General features: G+C 35.4%; 5 protein-coding genes across 5 annotated transcripts; all 5 read right to left on the minus strand.

Annotated features, from left to right (window-relative positions):
- Positions 1 to 5: 5 nt before the first annotated feature.
- Positions 6 to 2,255, minus strand: LOC124366122 (transcription elongation factor 1 homolog). Its single transcript, XM_046822401.1, has 3 exons — positions 1,860 to 2,255; positions 1,244 to 1,399; positions 6 to 918 (listed from the first exon to the last, which is right to left on the minus strand). The coding sequence occupies exons 1-2, from the start codon at positions 1,973 to 1,975 to the stop codon at positions 1,267 to 1,269; spliced, it is 249 nt and encodes an 82-aa protein (XP_046678357.1). The 5' UTR covers positions 1,976 to 2,255; the 3' UTR covers positions 6 to 918; positions 1,244 to 1,266.
- Positions 2,256 to 2,288: 33 nt separating this feature from the next.
- On the minus strand, positions 2,289 to 5,389 carry LOC124366121 (transcription elongation factor 1 homolog). Its single transcript, XM_046822400.1, has 3 exons — positions 5,274 to 5,389; positions 4,670 to 4,825; positions 2,289 to 4,344 (listed from the first exon to the last, which is right to left on the minus strand). The coding sequence occupies exons 1-2, from the start codon at positions 5,387 to 5,389 to the stop codon at positions 4,693 to 4,695; spliced, it is 249 nt and encodes an 82-aa protein (XP_046678356.1). The 3' UTR covers positions 2,289 to 4,344; positions 4,670 to 4,692.
- A 2,225-nt stretch (positions 5,390 to 7,614) lies between these two features.
- LOC124366120 (transcription elongation factor 1 homolog) lies at positions 7,615 to 10,153 on the minus strand. Its single transcript, XM_046822399.1, has 3 exons — positions 8,698 to 10,153; positions 8,082 to 8,237; positions 7,615 to 7,756 (listed from the first exon to the last, which is right to left on the minus strand). Exons 1-2 carry the CDS (start codon positions 8,811 to 8,813, stop codon positions 8,105 to 8,107), a joined length of 249 nt encoding a protein of 82 aa, XP_046678355.1. The 5' UTR covers positions 8,814 to 10,153; the 3' UTR covers positions 7,615 to 7,756; positions 8,082 to 8,104.
- A 116-nt stretch (positions 10,154 to 10,269) lies between these two features.
- On the minus strand, positions 10,270 to 12,240 carry LOC124366124 (transcription elongation factor 1 homolog). The gene is made up of 3 exons (XM_046822403.1): positions 12,125 to 12,240; positions 11,508 to 11,663; positions 10,270 to 11,182 (listed from the first exon to the last, which is right to left on the minus strand). Exons 1-2 carry the CDS (start codon positions 12,238 to 12,240, stop codon positions 11,531 to 11,533), a joined length of 249 nt encoding a protein of 82 aa, XP_046678359.1. The 3' UTR covers positions 10,270 to 11,182; positions 11,508 to 11,530.
- Positions 12,241 to 14,466: 2,226 nt separating this feature from the next.
- Positions 14,467 to 15,945, minus strand: LOC124366123 (transcription elongation factor 1 homolog). Its single transcript, XM_046822402.1, has 3 exons — positions 15,550 to 15,945; positions 14,934 to 15,089; positions 14,467 to 14,608 (listed from the first exon to the last, which is right to left on the minus strand). The coding sequence occupies exons 1-2, from the start codon at positions 15,663 to 15,665 to the stop codon at positions 14,957 to 14,959; spliced, it is 249 nt and encodes an 82-aa protein (XP_046678358.1). The 5' UTR covers positions 15,666 to 15,945; the 3' UTR covers positions 14,467 to 14,608; positions 14,934 to 14,956.
- Positions 15,946 to 16,302: the final 357 nt, after the last annotated feature.

Consider the following 16,302-nt stretch of genomic DNA (forward strand, 5'->3'; position numbering starts at 1 on the left):
ATCGGTGGATTTTCACATTGCTTTTTTTCAAGTAATATTATAAACAGCCCCTTGTAAGATATTACATAAATTATTATTTTTTAGATACAGTCCTTTAACTCTTTGAAATATTAATATTGAAATATATTGCTCAAGTTTTCATATAGAATTTCACCATTTATGTAATATATGTAGCCGTTGCATAGATTTACACTAACTACAAAATTATACGCTCATATTATTCAGGTAATGCCACTTTTCTGGACCTTAGTATAAACTGAACAGTGGTGAATAGAAGTTATTCAAGAGAGGTGGTAGGTCGCTAAACAGAAATGTCTTTGGTAAAGGGGTAAAGCAAATGTTAAGGTGGATGGCGTCAGGTAGTCATGCGACCGTCGACCGGGGTACCGCTATGTCTGGGCTGGACAATGGACACCTCCTGCACGGATACCCTTGAGGATCAACCGTTTGACATTTCTCGGACTCGCTAGTTAGCGCCGTCCCTTGTATTATAAGCCGCAAAAACATTATTGACTTATTGCCTGCCGGCAGGGTGTCACGGCGAAGACAGTTGTAGGATTCCGAAAATATTGGTCCTGTACGGGAATTTCCTGCTTCTTCTCCAATGTTTACTGCTGGATGCTTACATTTAAAGATTGGTTTATAAGGGAGCTTCTACAATTTCTCAATTAAGGAAATCGTTGTAAATTCATATTTCAAATATTTAAAGGGAATAAGGTAGATACAAAATAAAAAGTTCATACAAGCACATGCGTATAACATAAAATATATTTACAAATTAATCTATGCAATATAAATGTGAATACAATTTTGTCCGTATCAAGCCATAACTATACGATACATACAATATTTTATTAATAAAAAAGATACAAAACTGCCCTTATTGATAATTTTTATTCTTCAGTCACCAACCAGAACCTAAAACAAAAGCCAAAAACTGTTAGTCTCATTATATCTACATGTTTTACAACTGTTGCATGTTGTTATATTCTGCGTTACTGCACTTTAGTAAGATATTATGTTTTAGTTGGGCCCAAAACAGTTCTAACTACATATACTATATTCAATTAATAATAGTGTAAGCATACACAAATCCAACATTTTAAATTAAACTTCATATCATTTTCAGCTGTAAAAGTCTATTTCTCTGTTTTTACGGTTGCAAACTAAATATACAGTTGATTTCACAGAAATTATAATTGCCGTAATATTATCTATATCTAATTTAATTTAGGTCTCTTACCGCAATGCATACGCAGTGGGGATTCAGTTGGCAGTCTCACACGCGTCTATCCAATCATTGTAGACGTCAATAGGCTCTGTCAAGAAGTGGATGGTTGTCTGGAAGTCCTCGAAACAAACTCGACACGCTATCCTCCCAGATCTACGTCCTCTATCCCTAAGAACGGACAGTACATAAGTTACATATATTAACATGGAACATATTCAACACAGGCCTACTAAGCTAAAATCCAGAAAGCCTTTGTTTTGAAAAAACAAATACATTTTTAAATTTTAGGCAAACGAGAATCGCAATTGCGTTTTGGAACTGGTCGTCTTTTTTCTAATAAAATAGAAACGATAATTATAGAAAGTTATTGACATCTATTTTTAAAAATATATACTTTTATTGTTTCTATAGAAATAATCCAGTACGCTTAATTTTGTTTTATGGTGACACAACCAATAATGTGATTCACTGGATTTCTATGTATGTTTGTTTGAGAAATGCCAGCCACATGTTCAGTTACATGCAAATTATTGGAAAAAGATCGTATATACTTTAAATATCTTGGACGCGCTAAATACTAACTAGAGTACAATATCATATAGAGCAACAAACTAATGGCAACACTTACATCGTCACATCACACGATCCCTCGTGATTGCAGAATGGGCAGTTGAACTCTACTGGCAAGGGCACAACCGCCTTTCTTTTTGGAGGAGGCTTTCTGTTACTCTTGCGTCGGCCCATGATGACACACTGCCTTATAATTCTATAAAAACACTGTAAAAACTACACTCTTAAAATAACAAGATATCTTTAAAGCGTACACTTTCTTTAAAACGAGAACGCTACTCAACCACTGTCACCTGGATACTGACAAACGGGCAACTGACGGGGTCTGGGTCCAACCGCCTCAGGTAGAAAGCGGTCATCCCCGGTCACAGTAGTGGGGATGGCTAGAGGTAGGTTCCCCCACCACTATCACAAAGAACGGTCTGCAATTTGAAGTGATGAGTTCAGCGATTATATTTTAACTTTCCTCTCATTTTTTTTTTTAATCAATATTATATAAATGTTTCAACTTGGGAGAAAAGACTGCGCCGTTTAGCACTTTTAAGAATTTGCTACTTTTAAGCGTCTATGCTACGATGCCTCCAGGCCCCTTAAGTGACGTGTTATCAAATTTCTGCTTGAATAATAATTTGGTGATAAGTTAAGTCCAAGATTAGATTATGCCAGGGAGTTAACTTTCACGATTTTCCAGCCTTAACGAAAATTTTTACTTTGAAGCCGTTTTGTGACGTAACCGTAAGAGATACGAAAAAAAGTGACTGGTTCTTTCTTGTAGAAAATTTAATTCTGTCTTTCGATTCTGCTGTTGGTTTTGAGGTCCGACCTCTTGTTTGACCGTTAAAGAGCTTACGAGAATAAGCTGCACTGGTCAGCCATGTTGAATATTTGAGAGTATATTAAATGAAGAAATCGCCAGGTTCCAGGCGGTTTCTAGTCGTTACACGAACTAATCCAGAGTTGTGCAAAATTTCAAGTGTCTAGTGCACCAGGAATTGGGCCTTACTTTGTATAATTTAAGTAAGTCATTAAAAAACACTCTGTATCTATCTAGTATTGACACTTCGCTAACGCTCAGCCAATTCCCGATTTGGGGAACGGTTTGCCGGCTATCGGGCTCAGAAGAAAGGCCTGCAAAGGTTTAAAAATGCAAAATTTCGAAATAGACCACTACACCTTGTATTACCATTTTACGTCCTTTTTTCAACGGAAATAAATACAATTTTAAGAGACCTTTTAACTAATATATTATATCTAATTGCTTGAAATTACTCTCGAAAAACATCTCGCATTATGGTTTTCGACTCACCGTGCTATTTGGTACTGAAATAGTGTTTTATCACTAGAAATTTATAGATTGCCGGTTTTGTTGCAGCCTTTAAATAACAGTTTACTAGGAAAGTTTTCACACGTGGTTAAGTTTATTGCGGACAAATAAAAAACCCAATTCAATATTTTCGAGTTATATTTTTGTAAATAAATAAGGTATTATCTCTCCTATTCCTTTTGTGTTCGTAGTATTCGGTATAAAAATTTAAACTCATTAAAAAAACACACTTAAAATATCCTAATATTCAGCACTTAAAAGGTCACAATTAGTTCCACACAAATATACTTAGATACATTGTATCGGTGGATTTTCACATTGCTTTTTTTCAAGTAATATTATAAACAGCCCCTTGTAAGATATTACATAAATTATTATTTTTTAGATACAGTCCTTTAACTCTTTGAAATATTAATATTGAAATATATTGCTCAAGTTTTCATATAGAATTTCACCATTTATGTAATATATGTAGCCGTTGCATAGATTTACACTAACTACAAAATTATACGCTCATATTATTCAGGTAATGCCACTTTTCTGGACCTTAGTATAAACTGAACAGTGGTGAATAGAAGTTATTCAAGAGAGGTGGTAGGTCGCTAAACAGAAATGTCTTTGGTAAAGGGGTAAAGCAAATGTTAAGGTGGATGGCGTCAGGTAGTCATGCGACCGTCGACCGGGGTACCGCTATGTCTGGGCTGGACAATGGACACCTCCTGCACGGATACCCTTGAGGATCAACCGTTTGACATTTCTCGGACTCGCTAGTTAGCGCCGTCCCTTGTATTATAAGCCGCAAAAACATTATTGACTTATTGCCTGCCGGCAGGGTGTCACGGCGAAGACAGTTGTAGGATTCCGAAAATATTGGTCCTGTACGGGAATTTCCTGCTTCTTCTCCAATGTTTACTGCTGGATGCTTACATTTAAAGATTGGTTTATAAGGGAGCTTCTACAATTTCTCAATTAAGGAAATCGTTGTAAATTCATATTTCAAATATTTAAAGGGAATAAGGTAGATACAAAATAAAAAGTTCATACAAGCACATGCGTATAACATAAAATATATTTACAAATTAATCTATGCAATATAAATGTGAATACAATTTTGTCCGTATCAAGCCATAACTATACGATACATACAATATTTTATTAATAAAAAAGATACAAAACTGCCCTTATTGATAATTTTTATTCTTCAGTCACCAACCAGAACCTAAAACAAAAGCCAAAAACTGTTAGTCTCATTATATCTACATGTTTTACAACTGTTGCATGTTGTTATATTCTGCGTTACTGCACTTTAGTAAGATATTATGTTTTAGTTGGGCCCAAAACAGTTCTAACTACATATACTATATTCAATTAATAATAGTGTAAGCATACACAAATCCAACATTTTAAATTAAACTTCATATCATTTTCAGCTGTAAAAGTCTATTTCTCTGTTTTTACGGTTGCAAACTAAATATACAGTTGATTTCACAGAAATTATAATTGCCGTAATATTATCTATATCTAATTTAATTTAGGTCTCTTACCGCAATGCATACGCAGTGGGGATTCAGTTGGCAGTCTCACACGCGTCTATCCAATCATTGTAGACGTCAATAGGCTCTGTCAAGAAGTGGATGGTTGTCTGGAAGTCCTCGAAACAAACTCGACACGCTATCCTCCCAGATCTACGTCCTCTATCCCTAAGAACGGACAGTACATAAGTTACATATATTAACATGGAACATATTCAACACAGGCCTACTAAGCTAAAATCCAGAAAGCCTTTGTTTTGAAAAAACAAATACATTTTTACATTTTAGGCAAACGAGAATCGCAATTGCGTTTTGGAACTGGTCGTCTTTTTTCTAATAAAATAGAAACGATAATTATAGAAAGTTATTGACATCTATTTTTAAAAATATATACTTTTATTGTTTCTATAGAAATAATCCAGTACGCTTAGTTTTGTTTTATGGTGCCATAACCAATAATATGATTCACTGGATTTCTATGTATGTTTGTTTGAGAAATGCCAGCCACATACAAAATATTTGAAAAAGATCGTATATACTTTAAATATCTTGGACGCGCTAAATACTAACTAGAGTACAATATCATATAGAGCAACAAACTAATGGCAACACTTACATCGTCACATCACACGATCCCTCGTGATTGCAGAATGGGCAGTTGAACTCTACTGGCAAGGGCACAACCGCCTTTCTTTTTGGAGGAGGCTTTCTGTTACTCTTGCGTCGGCCCATGATGACACACTGCCTTATAATTCTATAAAAACACTGTAAAAACTACACTCTTAAAATAACAAGATATCTTTAAAGCGTACACTTTCTTTAAAACGAGAACGCTACTCAACCACTGTCACCTGGATACTGACAAACGGGCAACTGACGGGGTCTGGGTCCAACCGCCTCAGGTAGAAAGCGGTCATCCCCGGTCACAGTAGTGGGGATGGCTAGAGGTAGGTTCCCCCACCACTATCACAAAGAACGGTCTGCAATTTGAAGTGATGAGTTCAGCGATTATATTTTAACTTTCCTCTCATTTTTTTTTAATCAATATTATATAAATGTTTCAACTTGGGAGAAAAGACTGCGCCGTTTAGCACTTTTAAGAATTTGCTACTTTTAAGCGTCTATGCTACGATGCCTCCAGGCCCCTTAAGTGACGTGTTATCAAATTTCTGCTTGAATAATAATTTGGTGATAAGTTAAGTCCAAGATTAGATTATGCCAGGGAGTTAACTTTCACGATTTTCCAGCCTTAACGAAAATTTTTACTTTGAAGCCGTTTTGTGACGTAACCGTAAGAGATACGAAAAAAAGTGACTGGTTCTTTCTTGTAGAAAATTTAATTCTGTCTTTCGATTCTGCTGTTGGTTTTGAGGTCCGACCTCTTGTTTGACCGTTAAAGAGCTTACGAGAATAAGCTGCACTGGTCAGCCATGTTGAATATTTGAGAGTATATTAAATGAAGAAATCGCCAGGTTCCAGGCGGTTTCTAGTCGTTACACGAACTAATCCAGAGTTGTGCAAAATTTCAAGTGTCTAGTGCACCAGGAATTGGGCCTTACTTTGTATAATTTAAGTAAGTCATTAAAAAACACTCTGTATCTATCTAGTATTGACACTTCGCTAACGCTCAGCCAATTCCCGATTTGGGGAACGGTTTGCCGGCTATCGGGCTCAGAAGAAAGGCCTGCAAAGGTTTAAAAATGCAAAATTTCGAAATAGACCACTACACCTTGTATTACCATTTTACGTCCTTTTTTCAACGGAAATAAATACAATTTTAAGAGACCTTTTAACTAATATATTATATCTAATTGCTTGAAATTACTCTCGAAAAACATCTCGCATTATGGTTTTCGACTCACCGTGCTATTTGGTACTGAAATAGTGTTTTATCACTAGAAATTTATAGATTGCCGGTTTTGTTGCAGCCTTTAAATAACAGTTTACTAGGAAAGTTTTCACACGTGGTTAAGTTTATTGCGGACAAATAAAAAACCCAATTCAATATTTTCGAGTTATATTTTTGTAAATAAATAAGGTATTATCTCTCCTATTCCTTTTGTGTTCGTAGTATTCGGTATAAAAATTTAAACTCATTAAAAAAACACACTTAAAATATCCTAATATTCAGCACTTAAAAGGTCACAATTAGTTCCACACAAATATACTTAGATACATTGTATCGGTGGATTTTCACATTGCTTTTTTTCAAGTAATATTATAAACAGCCCCTTGTAAGATATTACATAAATTATTATTTTTTAGATACAGTCCTTTAACTCTTTGAAATATTAATATTGAAATATATTGCTCAAGTTTTCATATAGAATTTCACCATTTATGTAATATATGTAGCCGTTGCATAGATTTACACTAACTACAAAATTATACGCTCATATTATTCAGGTAATGCCACTTTTCTGGACCTTAGTATAAACTGAACAGTGGTGAATAGAAGTTATTCAAGAGAGGTGGTAGGTCGCTAAACAGAAATGTCTTTGGTAAAGGGGTAAAGCAAATGTTAAGGTGGATGGCGTCAGGTAGTCATGCGACCGTCGACCGGGGTACCGCTATGTCTGGGCTGGACAATGGACACCTCCTGCACGGATACCCTTGAGGATCAACCGTTTGACATTTCTCGGACTCGCTAGTTAGCGCCGTCCCTTGTATTATAAGCCGCAAAAACATTATTGACTTATTGCCTGCCGGCAGGGTGTCACGGCGAAGACAGTTGTAGGATTCCGAAAATATTGGTCCTGTACGGGAATTTCCTGCTTCTTCTCCAATGTTTACTGCTGGATGCTTACATTTAAAGATTGGTTTATAAGGGAGCTTCTACAATTTCTCAATTAAGGAAATCGTTGTAAATTCATATTTCAAATATTTAAAGGGAATAAGGTAGATACAAAATAAAAAGTTCATACAAGCACATGCGTATAACATAAAATATATTTACAAATTAATCTATGCAATATAAATGTGAATACAATTTTGTCCGTATCAAGCCATAACTATACGATACATACAATATTTTATTAATAAAAAAGATACAAAACTGCCCTTATTGATAATTTTTATTCTTCAGTCACCAACCAGAACCTAAAACAAAAGCCAAAAACTGTTAGTCTCATTATATCTACATGTTTTACAACTGTTGCATGTTGTTATATTCTGCGTTACTGCACTTTAGTAAGATATTATGTTTTAGTTGGGCCCAAAACAGTTCTAACTACATATACTATATTCAATTAATAATAGTGTAAGCATACACAAATCCAACATTTTAAATTAAACTTCATATCATTTTCAGCTGTAAAAGTCTATTTCTCTGTTTTTACGGTTGCAAACTAAATATACAGTTGATTTCACAGAAATTATAATTGCCGTAATATTATCTATATCTAATTTAATTTAGGTCTCTTACCGCAATGCATACGCAGTGGGGATTCAGTTGGCAGTCTCACACGCGTCTATCCAATCATTGTAGACGTCAATAGGCTCTGTCAAGAAGTGGATGGTTGTCTGGAAGTCCTCGAAACAAACTCGACACGCTATCCTCCCAGATCTACGTCCTCTATCCCTAAGAACGGACAGTACATAAGTTACATATATTAACATGGAACATATTCAACACAGGCCTACTAAGCTAAAATCCAGAAAGCCTTTGTTTTGAAAAAACAAATACATTTTTACATTTTAGGCAAACGAGAATCGCAATTGCGTTTTGGAACTGGTCGTCTTTTTTCTAATAAAATAGAAACGATAATTATAGAAAGTTATTGACATCTATTTTTAAAAATATATACTTTTATTGTTTCTATAGAAATAATCCAGTACGCTTAGTTTTGTTTTATGGTGCCATAACCAATAATATGATTCACTGGATTTCTATGTATGTTTGTTTGAGAAATGCCAGCCACATGTTCAGTTACATGCAAATTATTGGAAAAAGATCGTATATACTTTAAATATCTTGGACGCGCTAAATACTAACTAGAGTACAATATCATATAGAGCAACAAACTAATGGCAACACTTACATCGTCACATCACACGATCCCTCGTGATTGCAGAATGGGCAGTTGAACTCTACTGGCAAGGGCACAACCGCCTTTCTTTTTGGAGGAGGCTTTCTGTTACTCTTGCGTCGGCCCATGATGACACACTGCCTTATAATTCTATAAAAACACTGTAAAAACTACACTCTTAAAATAACAAGATATCTTTAAAGCGTACACTTTCTTTAAAACGAGAACGCTACTCAACCACTGTCACCTGGATACTGACAAACGGGCAACTGACGGGGTCTGGGTCCAACCGCCTCAGGTAGAAAGCGGTCATCCCCGGTCACAGTAGTGGGGATGGCTAGAGGTAGGTTCCCCCACCACTATCACAAAGAACGGTCTGCAATTTGAAGTGATGAGTTCAGCGATTATATTTTAACTTTCCTCTCATTTTTTTTTTAATCAATATTATATAAATGTTTCAACTTGGGAGAAAAGACTGCGCCGTTTAGCACTTTTAAGAATTTGCTACTTTTAAGCGTCTATGCTACGATGCCTCCAGGCCCCTTAAGTGACGTGTTATCAAATTTCTGCTTGAATAATAATTTGGTGATAAGTTAAGTCCAAGATTAGATTATGCCAGGGAGTTAACTTTCACGATTTTCCAGCCTTAACGAAAATTTTTACTTTGAAGCCGTTTTGTGACGTAACCGTAAGAGATACGAAAAAAAGTGACTGGTTCTTTCTTGTAGAAAATTTAATTCTGTCTTTCGATTCTGCTGTTGGTTTTGAGGTCCGACCTCTTGTTTGACCGTTAAAGAGCTTACGAGAATAAGCTGCACTGGTCAGCCATGTTGAATATTTGAGAGTATATTAAATGAAGAAATCGCCAGGTTCCAGGCGGTTTCTAGTCGTTACACGAACTAATCCAGAGTTGTGCAAAATTTCAAGTGTCTAGTGCACCAGGAATTGGGCCTTACTTTGTATAATTTAAGTAAGTCATTAAAAAACACTCTGTATCTATCTAGTATTGACACTTCGCTAACGCTCAGCCAATTCCCGATTTGGGGAACGGTTTGCCGGCTATCGGGCTCAGAAGAAAGGCCTGCAAAGGTTTAAAAATGCAAAATTTCGAAATAGACCACTACACCTTGTATTACCATTTTACGTCCTTTTTTCAACGGAAATAAATACAATTTTAAGAGACCTTTTAACTAATATATTATATCTAATTGCTTGAAATTACTCTCGAAAAACATCTCGCATTATGGTTTTCGACTCACCGTGCTATTTGGTACTGAAATAGTGTTTTATCACTAGAAATTTATAGATTGCCGGTTTTGTTGCAGCCTTTAAATAACAGTTTACTAGGAAAGTTTTCACACGTGGTTAAGTTTATTGCGGACAAATAAAAAACCCAATTCAATATTTTCGAGTTATATTTTTGTAAATAAATAAGGTATTATCTCTCCTATTCCTTTTGTGTTCGTAGTATTCGGTATAAAAATTTAAACTCATTAAAAAAAACACACTTAAAATATCCTAATATTCAGCACTTAAAAGGTCACAATTAGTTCCACACAAATATACTTAGATACATTGTATCGGTGGATTTTCACATTGCTTTTTTTCAAGTAATATTATAAACAGCCCCTTGTAAGATATTACATAAATTATTATTTTTTAGATACAGTCCTTTAACTCTTTGAAATATTAATATTGAAATATATTGCTCAAGTTTTCATATAGAATTTCACCATTTATGTAATATATGTAGCCGTTGCATAGATTTACACTAACTACAAAATTATACGCTCATATTATTCAGGTAATGCCACTTTTCTGGACCTTAGTATAAACTGAACAGTGGTGAATAGAAGTTATTCAAGAGAGGTGGTAGGTCGCTAAACAGAAATGTCTTTGGTAAAGGGGTAAAGCAAATGTTAAGGTGGATGGCGTCAGGTAGTCATGCGACCGTCGACCGGGGTACCGCTATGTCTGGGCTGGACAATGGACACCTCCTGCACGGATACCCTTGAGGATCAACCGTTTGACATTTCTCGGACTCGCTAGTTAGCGCCGTCCCTTGTATTATAAGCCGCAAAAACATTATTGACTTATTGCCTGCCGGCAGGGTGTCACGGCGAAGACAGTTGTAGGATTCCGAAAATATTGGTCCTGTACGGGAATTTCCTGCTTCTTCTCCAATGTTTACTGCTGGATGCTTACATTTAAAGATTGGTTTATAAGGGAGCTTCTACAATTTCTCAATTAAGGAAATCGTTGTAAATTCATATTTCAAATATTTAAAGGGAATAAGGTAGATACAAAATAAAAAGTTCATACAAGCACATGCGTATAACATAAAATATATTTACAAATTAATCTATGCAATATAAATGTGAATACAATTTTGTCCGTATCAAGCCATAACTATACGATACATACAATATTTTATTAATAAAAAAGATACAAAACTGCCCTTATTGATAATTTTTATTCTTCAGTCACCAACCAGAACCTAAAACAAAAGCCAAAAACTGTTAGTCTCATTATATCTACATGTTTTACAACTGTTGCATGTTGTTATATTCTGCGTTACTGCACTTTAGTAAGATATTATGTTTTAGTTGGGCCCAAAACAGTTCTAACTACATATACTATATTCAATTAATAATAGTGTAAGCATACACAAATCCAACATTTTAAATTAAACTTCATATCATTTTCAGCTGTAAAAGTCTATTTCTCTGTTTTTACGGTTGCAAACTAAATATACAGTTGATTTCACAGAAATTATAATTGCCGTAATATTATCTATATCTAATTTAATTTAGGTCTCTTACCGCAATGCATACGCAGTGGGGATTCAGTTGGCAGTCTCACACGCGTCTATCCAATCATTGTAGACGTCAATAGGCTCTGTCAAGAAGTGGATGGTTGTCTGGAAGTCCTCGAAACAAACTCGACACGCTATCCTCCCAGATCTACGTCCTCTATCCCTAAGAACGGACAGTACATAAGTTACATATATTAACATGGAACATATTCAACACAGGCCTACTAAGCTAAAATCCAGAAAGCCTTTGTTTTGAAAAAACAAATACATTTTTAAATTTTAGGCAAACGAGAATCGCAATTGCGTTTTGGAACTGGTCGTCTTTTTTCTAATAAAATAGAAACGATAATTATAGAAAGTTATTGACATCTATTTTTAAAAATATATACTTTTATTGTTTCTATAGAAATAATCCAGTACGCTTAGTTTTGTTTTATGGTGCCATAACCAATAATATGATTCACTGGATTTCTATGTATGTTTGTTTGAGAAATGCCAGCCACATGTTCAGTTACATGCAAATTATTTGGAAAAAGATCGTATATACTTTAAATATCTTGGACGCGCTAAATACTAACTAGAGTACAATATCATATAGAGCAACAAACTAATGGCAACACTTACATCGTCACATCACACGATCCCTCGTGATTGCAGAATGGGCAGTTGAACTCTACTGGCAAGGGCACAACCGCCTTTCTTTTTGGAGGAGGCTTTCTGTTACTCTTGCGTCGGCCCATGATGACACACTGCCTTATAATTCTATAAAAACACTGTAAAAACTACACTCTTAAAATAACAAGATATCTTTAAAGCGTACACTTTCTTTAAAACGAGAACGCTACTCAACCACTGTCACCTGGATACTGACAAACGGGCAACTGACGGGGTCTGGGTCCAACCGCCTCAGGTAGAAAGCGGTCATCCCCGGTCACAGTAGTGGGGATGGCTAGAGGTAGGTTCCCCCACCACTATCACAAAGAACGGTCTGCAATTTGAAGTGATGAGTTCAGCGATTATATTTTAACTTTCCTCTCATTTTTTTTTTAATCAATATTATATAAATGTTTCAACTTGGGAGAAAAGACTGCGCCGTTTAGCACTTTTAAGAATTTGCTACTTTTAAGCGTCTATGCTACGATGCCTCCAGGCCCCTTAAGTGACGTGTTATCAAATTTCTGCTTGAATAATAATTTGGTGATAAGTTAAGTCCAAGATTAGATTATGCCAGGGAGTTAACTTTCACGATTTTCCAGCCTTAACGAAAATTTTTACTTTGAAGCCGTTTTGTGACGTAACCGTAAGAGATACGAAAAAAAGTGACTGGTTCTTTCTTGTAGAAAATTTAATTCTGTCTTTCGATTCTGCTGTTGGTTTTGAGGTCCGACCTCTTGTTTGACCGTTAAAGAGCTTACGAGAATAAGCTGCACTGGTCAGCCATGTTGAATATTTGAGAGTATATTAAATGAAGAAATCGCCAGGTTCCAGGCGGTTTCTAGTCGTTACACGAACTAATCCAGAGTTGTGCAAAATTTCAAGTGTCTAGTGCACCAGGAATTGGGCCTTACTTTGTATAATTTAAGTAAGTCATTAAAAAACACTCTGTATCTATCTAGTATTGACACTTCGCTAACGCTCAGCCAATTCCCGATTTGGGGAACGGTTTGCCGGCTATCGGGCTCAGAAGAAAGGCCTGCAAAGGTTTAAAAATGCAAAATTTCGAAATAGACCACTACACCTTGTATTACCATTTTACGTCCTTTTTTCAACGGAAATAAATACAATTTTAAGAGACCTTTTAACTAATATATTATATCTAATTGCTTGAAATTACTCTCGAAAAACATCTCGCATTATGGTTTTCGACTCACCGTGCTATTTGGTACTGAAATAGTGTTTTATCACTAGAAATTTATAGATTGCCGGTTTTGTTGCAGCCTTTAAATAACAGTTTACTAGGAAAGTTTTCACACGTGGTTAAGTTTATTGCGGACAAATAAAAAACCCAATTCAATATTTTCGAGTTATATTTTTGTAAATAAATAAGGTATTATCTCTCCTATTCCTTTTGTGTTCGTAGTATTCGGTATAAAAATTTAAACTCATTAAAAAAACACACTTAAAATATCCTAATATTCAGCACTTAAAAGGTCACAATTAGTTCCACACAAATATACTTAGATACATTGTATCGGTGGATTTTCACATTGCTTTTTTTCAAGTAATATTATAAACAGCCCCTTGTAAGATATTACATAAATTATTATTTTTTAGATACAGTCCTTTAACTCTTTGAAATATTAATATTGAAATATATTGCTCAAGTTTTCATATAGAATTTCACCATTTATGTAATATATGTAGCCGTTGCATAGATTTACACTAACTACAAAATTATACGCTCATATTATTCAGGTAATGCCACTTTTCTGGACCTTAGTATAAACTGAACAGTGGTGAATAGAAGTTATTCAAGAGAGGTGGTAGGTCGCTAAACAGAAATGTCTTTGGTAAAGGGGTAAAGCAAATGTTAAGGTGGATGGCGTCAGGTAGTCATGCGACCGTCGACCGGGGTACCGCTATGTCTGGGCTGGACAATGGACACCTCCTGCACGGATACCCTTGAGGATCAACCGTTTGACATTTCTCGGACTCGCTAGTTAGCGCCGTCCCTTGTATTATAAGCCGCAAAAACATTATTGACTTATTGCCTGCCGGCAGGGTGTCACGGCGAAGACAGTTGTAGGATTCCGAAAATATTGGTCCTGTACGGGAATTTCCTGCTTCTTCTCCAATGTTTACTGCTGGATGCTTACATTTAAAGATTGGTTTATAAGGGAGCTTCTACAATTTCTCAATTAAGGAAATCGTTGTAAATTCATATTTCAAATATTTAAAGGGAATAAGGTAGATACAAAATAAAAAGTTCATACAAGCACATGCGTATAACATAAAATATATTTACAAATTAATCTATGCAATATAAATGTGAATACAATTTTGTCCGTATCAAGCCATAACTATACGATACATACAATATTTTATTAATAAAAAAGATACAAAACTGCCCTTATTGATAATTTTTATTCTTCAGTCACCAACCAGAACCTAAAACAAAAGCCAAAAACTGTTAGTCTCATTATATCTACATGTTTTACAACTGTTGCATGTTGTTATATTCTGCGTTACTGCACTTTAGTAAGATATTATGTTTTAGTTGGGCCCAAAACAGTTCTAACTACATATACTATATTCAATTAATAATAGTGTAAGCATACACAAATCCAACATTTTAAATTAAACTTCATATCATTTTCAGCTGTAAAAGTCTATTTCTCTGTTTTTACGGTTGCAAACTAAATATACAGTTGATTTCACAGAAATTATAATTGCCGTAATATTATCTATATCTAATTTAATTTAGGTCTCTTACCGCAATGCATACGCAGTGGGGATTCAGTTGGCAGTCTCACACGCGTCTATCCAATCATTGTAGACGTCAATAGGCTCTGTCAAGAAGTGGATGGTTGTCTGGAAGTCCTCGAAACAAACTCGACACGCTATCCTCCCAGATCTACGTCCTCTATCCCTAAGAACGGACAGTACATAAGTTACATATATTAACATGGAACATATTCAACACAGGCCTACTAAGCTAAAATCCAGAAAGCCTTTGTTTTGAAAAAACAAATACATTTTTAAATTTTAGGCAAACGAGAATCGCAATTGCGTTTTGGAACTGGTCGTCTTTTTTCTAATAAAATAGAAACGATAATTATAGAAAGTTATTGACATCTATTTTTAAAAATATATACTTTTATTGTTTCTATAGAAATAATCCAGTACGCTTAGTTTTGTTTTATGGTGCCATAACCAATAATGTGATTCACTGGATTTCTATGTATGTTTGTTTGAGAAATGCCAGCCACATGTTCAGTTACATGCAAATTATTGGAAAAAGATCGTATATACTTTAAATATCTTGGACGCGCTAAATACTAACTAGAGTACAATATCATATAGAGCAACAAACTAATGGCAACACTTACATCGTCACATCACACGATCCCTCGTGATTGCAGAATGGGCAGTTGAACTCTACTGGCAAGGGCACAACCGCCTTTCTTTTTGGAGGAGGCTTTCTGTTACTCTTGCGTCGGCCCATGATGACACACTGCCTTATAATTCTATAAAAACACTGTAAAAACTACACTCTTAAAATAACAAGATATCTTTAAAGCGTACACTTTCTTTAAAACGAGAACGCTACTCAACCACTGTCACCTGGATACTGACAAACGGGCAACTGACGGGGTCTGGGTCCAACCGCCTCAGGTAGAAAGCGGTCATCCCCGGTCACAGTAGTGGGGATGGCTAGAGGTAGGTTCCCCCACCACTATCACAAAGAACGGTCTGCAATTTGAAGTGATGAGTTCAGCGATTATATTTTAACTTTCCTCTCATTTTTTTTTTAATCAAATATTATATAAATGTTTCAACTTGGGAGAAAAGACTGCGCCGTTTAGCACTTTTAAGAATTTGCTACTTTTAAGCGTCTATGCTACGATGCCTCCAGGCCCCTTAAGTGACGTGTTATCAAATTTCTGCTTGAATAATAATTTGGTGATAAGTTAAGTCCAAGATTAGATTATGCCAGGGAGTTAACTTTCACGATTTTCCAGCCTTAACGAAAATTTTTACTTTGAAGCCGTTTTGTGACGTAACCGTAAGAGATACGAAAAAAAGTGACTGGTTCTTTCTTGTAGAAAATTTAATTCTGTCTTTCGATTCTGCTTCCCCCA

The sequence above is a fragment of the Homalodisca vitripennis genome, chromosome 7, assembly GCF_021130785.1.
Source record: "Homalodisca vitripennis isolate AUS2020 chromosome 7, UT_GWSS_2.1, whole genome shotgun sequence".
NCBI classification, from domain to species: Eukaryota; Metazoa; Arthropoda; class Insecta; order Hemiptera; family Cicadellidae; genus Homalodisca; species Homalodisca vitripennis.